Source organism: Amphiura filiformis, chromosome 18 (assembly GCF_039555335.1).
Source record: "Amphiura filiformis chromosome 18, Afil_fr2py, whole genome shotgun sequence".
Taxonomy (NCBI): domain Eukaryota; kingdom Metazoa; phylum Echinodermata; class Ophiuroidea; order Amphilepidida; family Amphiuridae; genus Amphiura; species Amphiura filiformis.
In genome coordinates, this window is record NC_092645.1 from 65,311,315 (window position 1) to 65,320,621 (window position 9,307).

Consider the following 9,307-nt stretch of genomic DNA (forward strand, 5'->3'; position numbering starts at 1 on the left):
CTTCAACAACAACCATCCTACAACTTCATACTAAAAACCGCAAAAGAATTAAGGTACCAGTTATTTTACCCCTGTATATCCTAAATAACGACACATATGTCTTAATTAGAACCAGCAACCAATAAGTGCACCCTTTAGCAGAATTTAATACCTTATTTCATGCAATCGGTCAAGAAATGAAGACACGATGATCCAAATCCCAAGGAACATTGATGTGTACACGAAGTGTCCTCGAACATGAAATTTAATATTATGTATATAGCTCCATGTTTTCCTTTGTTTAGAACATTGATTTTGTTTCCTTCTTGGATTTGGTGTCCGTTCTTTAGTTCTTAACCATTTTAACCGATTTCAACCAATGAAGTCTGAAATTAGAGCTAATGGGAACAGGTATTGGCTGCTGGTTCTTATTAGGCCAAAAAAAAAGTTTGTCTCTTAGTTTTTTCTGGAAAAATTCGGCGAAAATCGGACTTTTTTTCTCAAAATACCATAAAAATACCAAGTCGGGAAATTAAAAAAAAAATCGCATTTCGCATTTGTTTTCAAATCACTCGAGAGCTTTAAAATAAACCTTTACTTATGGCCTCATGACGCATCAGTTATTGTCTAGGATATATAGATGTTAACATAACTTGTTGTTCCTTAATTCTTTTGCGATCTGGTGGTCGTTATCGTTCTTAAAGCTGTCATTGCTGTTGGTGCTGATCATGACACAAGTGATACTGACAATGACGACGATGAAGATAATGACGATAGTGGTGGTGGGGATGATGATGACGATGATGATGATGATGATGATGATGATGATGATGATGATGATGATGATGACGATGATGAAGACGATAATACATTTTCCATAATCCTATATTACATACACATTCATTTCCATTATGTTAACTATATCATTCTTTGTTGTTTTCTTCACAGATAGTGGTGATGCTCTCTCTCTTCTTCATCGTTTTGTCTACAATCGCGCTTTCTCTCAACACTATGAGAGAACTGAAGACTCAAGAACAATTTGAAAAAGAAGCGGATGTACCTGTATTAGCCGATATAGAAACTGTCTGCATTGCCTGGTTTACGTTAGAATATTTACTTCGATTGTTTGCGTCGCCAAATAAATGGAAATTCCTCAAGGGCGCCCTCAACGTTATTGATTTACTAGCCATATTGCCTTATTACGTTACTTTGTTTTTGACTGAATCCTCGCAGGATAGCGTTATGCAGTTCCAGAATGTCCGTCGCGTTGTCCAAATATTTCGTATTATGAGAATAATGAGAATTCTCAAGTTAGCTCGCCATTCAACTGGACTTCAATCTTTAGGTTTTACTTTAAGACGCAGCTATAAAGAGCTTGGACTTTTAGTATTATTTCTTGCCATAGGTATCATGATGTTCTCTAGTTTAGCATACTTTGCCGAGAAAGACGAGGGCGAAACAGCTTTTGTGAGCATACCGGCCTCTTTTTGGTGGGCCGTTATTACAATGACCACCGTCGGATATGGAGATATGGCTCCAGAAACATTACTTGGCAAACTCGTAGGCGCTGTGTGTTGTATCTGCGGTGTGCTATTCATTGCGTTACCAATTCCTATTATTGTGAATAATTTCTCAGAATACTATCAACAACAGACCATGCAAGAGAAGTCCATCAAGCGTCGTGAAGCGCTTAACAAAGCCAAAGCTCAAGGAAGCTTAGTAAGCTTAAATATTCGCGACGCGTGTTTAGACATGATGGATGTGGTGATTGATACCCGAAAGGGAGGCGGGTATAGCGGGAAAGGTACTGCTGATAACAGCGTGCAGTCTAGTCCTGCCAGGAGGCTAACCGGAACTGAAGATTCTTGTAGCAATGTGTCACTGGATATGTCAGGAAACGAGAAGAGTTCGCGGCGAATTGGTGCGGACGGTGGTCGTGTAGAACCACGTGATAGTTCTACAACATACACAGATCACGCCAATAAGCAGAGTTCGAGTAGCGCATCAGAGACGGATAATAAAAATAAGATTTTTTAGGGCGATTGGACGAATGGGCTTGCTCGCAGGCCAATCAGGTTTACGTAAACATAGTGGGAGAGGAAGAGATAAGGAGCGCTTCCAAAAATCCGCTCGTGGAGATGATAGAAAAAGTGATGTAGAGGATCAAGGTATGAAGGATAGTGATGAGAAGACAAATGTGGATGTTGCTATACAAATCACGGATGAAACAACGCCCCAAAAATCTCCACCTCGTGAACGATCGCGTTCTCAGAGTTCAGATGTGTCAAACGAGCGCGTCCAACGTTCCTCTGCTACTGACCGTGACGCGAGAGATCCGAGTGAAACTCAACCATTATTATCGGCATCCCCAGAACCGGATAAAATAGTACAGAAACTCGATGATGGTTTCACGACCACATGGACTAAAGCTCCCACTAGCTCAAATAGTAGCAGCCCTGCTAAATTAGCTGTATTAGATACTAGAGCAATTAAACCTGCGCTTAAAGGAACTCATAGCTCTGGTGACGAGCGCCCCTCTATAAGTCGAAAATCAAGCTCCGAGAGTCAGAGTTCCCAATCCATGATGGGAGTGTCTTCTAAACGAGTAAAAATTGACGAAAGCTGCAAAGATAGACGTAAGAGCGTATCGTCTACCGATTCCGGGTCAAGTCTTGATCAAGGTAAAAAACCGGGAACCAAATGGAAACCGAAAAAATTGAAACATAGACCAGCATTTTTGGCAGGAATCGGTAGCATTACCAATGCGATGAGGCTAGGGCATCATAAATTTGGTCATCGTAAGGATCATAATTTGAATGAAGGAAAAGATTGTCGGACAAGTGACTCAGATTCAGGTGCAGCATCCACTCCCCCTCCCAATTCTGCTAAACTTAAAAAACAAGAGGTTCCACTACAAAATTTGACAAAGCAAAGTGACGGTGAAGACGAGCATATATTGATCGCAAAGGGTGGCGGTTCTAAGAATGTTGATACAAATGCCGCGGTCATTTCAGCGAATACCGTCAAAGACTCTTCCGCTGGAGAAAGTGGAATTGAGCATTCAACGGAGAGCGGGGATCATTTCATTTTCCCGGAAGGGCCCCAGAATGACGCCAATGGTAATAGCGTTGTAGCGGCTCAGTCAGAACCTATTGCATATCACAAAAAACAATCGGCGGCAAATCCTACAGACGATAAACCATTACTAGATTTAAACGAAAGCGCATGCGCAGTGGATCAATCAAGTCCAGCTCAAAGTATAAGTAATGACAATAAAGCATCAAATATTGATGCACATAGCCAAGCACCTATGCAATCAGGAAAAGACAAAGAAGCAGGAGGAGTACCGGAGCTAAACACGGCATCGCCAAAGATTGACCCTCTTCCATCTCAAACGAATGTCCCGGATGCAAACGGGACAGAAGCGGGCGCGGCAGAACAGTCTGAAGCATCAAAAGATGGCGATCGCATTGTTATTATATAGTTCAGTTATTTCATAGCAAAATGGCACATCATTTTCCCAGCGCATGTTGATATAGAGATTACATGCTTAAACATTTCCTGCTCTGCATTTTAAAATAAATTTCAAAAAGATGTTTAAAACAATACAAATTAATAAAGAAAATTAATTTTACAGGTAAACAGTCACATACCTTATGACTGTGGTAGTGATCTCAATATAATGAGAAAACATGTTAAGAATATAAATCGATCACCGCAGATACAACACACCGCCATTTTACTATGAAAAGTAAAACTGAATATATTCTGTTGAATATTGTTATTGACTGTTGCCGTCAATGAACAGCTAATGAACGAACGAATGAAGTATAAACTCTGAATCACCAATGGACGAAATCGGTAATTATTGCTTTAGAAGAACCGCTCTATGTCATTGGTTTGAATCAGCGAGTGAAGTATGAATTCAATTTATAAGCGTCTAGGGCTTCCTTGACAACGACCTGATTCTTGAAGAATCCATATTTATTCCGTTCATTAATTAACATGAGTAATGATTATCATTAATGTCCATATCTTGTCTAATATATCGTAAATTCTTGCCGAAATTATCGAGTAGTCGGCATTTCTGAAAGGGCTTAAGTATATGATATACATTTTTAAACTTCGAAGTAATAATCACAAAAGATTTGTTATTAACTCCCTGAGCACTACCTGTTGATGTAACATTGCCTCTGATTAGCCAATTACATGATATCTTCACTTTAATCACCAATCAGAATCGAGCTTTGCAAATAATTCATCTCAATTTTATTGTGTGGTGAAATTATTCTAACAATGTTGCTGATTGGTCTACTTGATAATGAAAACTTCTTTTTGACCAATCGGCAGGTAGTTCTCATGGGGTTCGATCTTACACAGCTACATACATTAATTCCTTATAGATGCTCTAGTGTTGATGTTGGAAAGCAGAAATACCCCGTAGCACCTGTGAAACGCCTTTGATAAGCTATTAGTGTACACTAATATGAACTTACTTATAATGCTAACTATGAGACTTTGTCTATTTGTTATAAAATGCAGTTCTAATACCATATATCTTTCGCTCTTCTACAGGGTGCCGCTGTGGCTCATGTTGGCTAGAGCTCTTGCTTCTTAAAGCCCTAATGTACAAGAACAATTTCCTTTCAATTTTGAATTTGTTATTCTATACTCAAAATAATGAAAATATACTAGTAACAATCGTAGCGAAACGTTTTTGTTCAATTTGAACTGAAATAAAAAGGTGAAGTGAAAGACACTCTACTGGTGAGTTTTGACTTTATGTCGAATTTTGCTCTGTTGACCTACAAATACAGCCAATTTTGCTTAGTCCATAAAATCAGGTTTGAAAAAATGAACAAATTTCATATCATAAGATTGTACATTATGGCTTTATTGCAGCATCAACTAAGCATCATGTTCTGTTAAAATTCGACACGAGTTGGCACTCGCCAATAGTGAAAACCATGATTTCAATACATTACGCTTATCCAATCACTTCAATACCAAGTTATATCGCCCTAATTTGCTTGTACACCCATGGTATGACAGCCAGTAGCAAATCAGTCCTTGTCATTGCTGGGCAAACTAAGCAATATGTACACATTGTTCTCGTCATTTACTTAGTTCAAAACAATTACCTGTATTATGTAGATGTTGATACATGGTGCAGACGCGCGCCGTGCGCAAAGCCATTATACGCAGAGGACAGTTGTCTTTATGTCATGCGCAAAGCATAGTTGTCATTATGCCATGCGCAGAGGACGGTTGTCATGTGATGTCCAAAGTCCACTCGATCGAGAATCTACCCTCCACATCATCCACATTTGAGCATTAACTAACATTCAAGTTATTTCTTACCACATGGGTATCACGTGTTATGAAGAAAGAATCCGCTAATATATGTGCGCAAAAAATTAAGGTACGACTTATGTTCACCCACTACCTCCTAAACGAAGACAGATATATCATAATTGGAACCAGCAGCCAATAGCTGCATCTTTTTAGCTGGAATGCAGTAGCGTAGCCAGCGGGGGGGGCAGGGGGCAAGTGCCCCCCCCTGACAAAAAAATGAAAGAAAAAGTGCCCTCTGACAAAAAAAATGAAAGAGAAAATCAGGAGGGCAAAGGAAAAAGGGCAAGGAGCCCCTTTTCTAGCAAAATTCAGGGCCAAAATAGTGTAAAATACAAAAATGGTCCGCGCTACGCGCGCACATTGTAACAATGAAGCCCTTTTTAGCCGGATAATGGGCAAAAATAGTTTAAAATACCATTTTTTTCGTGCTACGCGCGTACATCATCACAATAAGGCCCTTTTCGGGAAGCTCGAAGACATACAGTCTCTATGTATTGTATGATGCAACTGCAATTTTTTTCGTCTGTGCCCCAAAAATTTTATTTTGCCCCCCCCCCGAGAAAGCTGGCTACGCCCCTGCTGGAATGCAAGACCTAATTCGTTTAAATCGTTCAAGAAATATAAAATATTAAGATACGATGGTCCAAAAACCCAAGGAAGATGCAAATTCCAAAGTCACAGTTTGCTCCAGTGCATGCCCTATTGATTTGTACACAAAGCGTTCTCGAACAAGAGAAAACGCGCCGTGCTTACATTGATTAGCACATTACAACTAGCGTCGTGCTTTCATTGATTAGAACATGAAAGTGCAGCTTTTGATTCCGTTCATTTCTTAGGTTTTAGATCACCGTTTCCTAAATTCTCAATCAATTTCAACAAATGAGGTCTTAAATCAGAGCTAAAGAGGTATTGGCTGCTTGTTTGTCGTTGTTCACAAGAAATAAGTGGTATTTTAATTCTTTTGCGCGCCTGCGCTTTGTTCATTTAAGAATTGTAGTATTGATTTATCCCATGATTTGACGAAGTCTATTGTACGTATTATTTACTTTGAAAAATGTATGTATTATGGTAATATTCAGCGGGAACCCGTGACTGATTGAATAGAAGTTGTGCTGCTATGTGGGGGTGTGTGGGTGTGTGTGTGTGGGTGTGTGTGGTGGTTCCGTAAGTAAGCGCAATGTTGTGGAAAATGTGGTACCGTGTTATTACGGTACTGTAAAAGCCTACACTGGTATTTGTCAAAAACAATGAAGTTAAAAAATCGAATTCATTTTGTCTTTGACTATACCATTTATCAACGAAGTGGAATCAAAGAGGACCGACTAGCTCCGTTATGTGTATGTCGCAAGTGAAGGCAACTTATGCTGGTTTCATACTACCCTGCCGCTTGCCGCTGAGCGGCGTGGCGCACGCGCACTGTAGACAAACGGACACAATAAAGGCTTGTCATTGGTTGAAACGCCTTGCCGCAGCGGCAAGCGGCAGGAAAGTATGCTGGAGGCTTTATAGTGTACCCCCGGATTATTTTACTATGTACGCTCAGTAAACTCTGATCCAAAGTGTGTGAATGTTTCTGCATGTAACGCGTTATGCCAAAAACGCGCGCTCTGCAGCGCATGCGCAAACCTTTGAAACGCTCAAGTGGAAAGACGCAAATTATCGTTCGATATCGGCTCCTGTCGATAAACAGTCCTGTATTCACTATTTATAAATAGCAATATATAAATTATTGATAGAGAGACATGGAGGTTGCCATTAAGGCTGGGCGTCAGTATGTCTGGAGAGTTGACCTCTAGCACAGTGGGTGGTCTTCCTGTACTTTCAATGGTAAGGCAGTTGACTTCAGCAACTAGTCGCTCAAAATGTGGTGTGTTTTACCGAATAAAAACCATTATAAAATGAATGGAGCTCGGTAAATTTTAAAACGATTTCGGTAACTTTTCTCTAAAATCAGTTTCTCATAACATATGTAAGTTACAGGATCTCCCAATCTTCAGATGTTTGGCACATATCATTTGGTGATACATTTTTGTGATCTAGATAATCTTTGGTGATACGATGTTGCGTAATGGCTGCGCCCATGTACCCCATGGTGATATATAAATAGCTATTTATAAATAGTGAATACACGACTGATAAATGCTGGATGTATAATACCTCCATGCGCGATGTTGCGTGTTTGTCATAGCGTTATGTATGGTACACTTTTGAGTTGGTAATCTTTGCGCATAATATCTTTGCAATTTATGTGTACAATTAAATGTTTATTCATCTTTCTCAGGGTTACATGTCCATATATAGGCATTACATGTCCATATATAGGCATTACATGTCCATGTATGGGCATTACATTTAAATGAAATCAATGAAAATTGTGTTTCGATATAATTTTATATGTACATTTCGTCATAATTATTCTTAGTTCAAACGGCTGTTATAGGAGGCTAATTAAATTAGCTTATAATGTTTCAATTTTGGTACATAATTTGCTGAATATAAATTGTTGCTTTTTTATTATGGTATAGTGATTTTGATGTTATTATGCGAATAATAATGCTAAAATATTGCGTATTATTTAGACTTTGCTGGTATTTTTAGTTTTTGATACCTTTATATAATTCAAGCATGAAATGATATTATTTTAGTCGGTTGTAGTTATTATGCGATAGGCTGGTTAACCTCCGTTTGCTCGACACGCCATTTGTCCGACATGATAAACCGTAACGGTGACCGTAAGTTTAACCTCAACTCTAATCCTAATTGGCTCAAGAGATGTCGAACAGAAGTGATGTCTAACAAACGGAGGGATGCATGGTATTTTGTATTGTTTAATGTATTAGAAAGCAACGTTTTACTGTATTCTGTGGTGGCAAGTCATGAATAATGTCATAACGCAAAAATATAATGGGCCTATCAATATAAATATGAGTGGATTTGAGAAACTTGAGGTTATAAGATTATAAGTAGGACACTAAAATGTGGGGAAATTGCAAACAAAAAAGCACACAAAAACCTTTGAGACAGAAATTCGAGTTCTCAACAAAAATATAAATTCGTCCAACCACCGCATTTTATACTGATCAGTCCTTTGCGTTAATGTGTTTCCTCTCTTGTACTCCTATATCTCTCTCACGCACTATTTCTCTCTTTCTTATCCACAAGATTTTATGAATATTGGCTGTTTAATTATGCCAATATCTCTAGGACGCCATCAACGTCCAAATGTTTGACTGGTGCTAGAGTTGCTTACCAAGCTGGAATTTATCGTTGATGGCAATAAATGAATAACAACATTACTCCAACTATCTCATATCCAGGCCAGACACAGGTCATTTTTCAATGTCAGAAATACAGATTTGTGACTTGCAATATAATGAATATGTACTTGTATTAGGTAATTTACTACAACGATTCTATGTGTGTGTTATTCTTCTAGCTCCGAGTTTTTAATATCTAATAACGCAGTGTATAATGATATTTAATATAGAACACAAAGTGTACATTATGTGTAGAGATACCTCGCCTAGTATACACTATGGACCACAACTCATCCCAATGGCATAGTTCAATAACTTCAATCAAACAATCATAGTGCACAATTTGACCTCAAGTTGCAAAGTATGAGTTTTTGTACCCAAATTTTCAAAGGTCATTCAATGACTATGCAATTGTATTGGGGTTACAGAATTGTGCCCTGATAGATGAGCATGTTCTGGATCCTAGTGATAGATTTCCAGCTTTATACACCTTGAGTACTTTATTATGCATACATAAATCTTCACTGAGGTCAAAGGTCAGGTAAAATTGTCGCTTTCCTATTCAAGCAGATCAGGCGTGCGCTTAAATACCATCAAAAATTACTTGACATTAGAACCGATCTTGTTTTCCAAATATTAAGCGGTTCTAGTCACAAAGTAGGCATTGTGATAATTACATTCCGAGCGACGAGTTTATCGTCATAATAACTGGATGG

At 38.7% G+C, this 9,307-nt stretch overlaps 2 protein-coding genes across 2 annotated transcripts; both read left to right on the forward strand.

Moving 5' to 3' along the window:
• The first annotated feature begins 990 nt into the window (after window positions 1–990).
• LOC140139318 (potassium voltage-gated channel subfamily B member 1-like) lies at window positions 991–2,016 on the forward strand. The gene has a single exon (XM_072161098.1). It carries the CDS (start codon window positions 991–993, stop codon window positions 2,014–2,016), a length of 1,026 nt encoding a protein of 341 aa, XP_072017199.1.
• Window positions 2,016–5,513, forward strand: LOC140138933 (uncharacterized). The gene has a single exon (XM_072160717.1). The coding sequence runs from the start codon at window positions 2,030–2,032 to the stop codon at window positions 3,461–3,463; it is 1,434 nt and encodes a 477-aa protein (XP_072016818.1). The 5' UTR covers window positions 2,016–2,029; the 3' UTR covers window positions 3,464–5,513.
• Window positions 5,514–9,307: the final 3,794 nt, after the last annotated feature.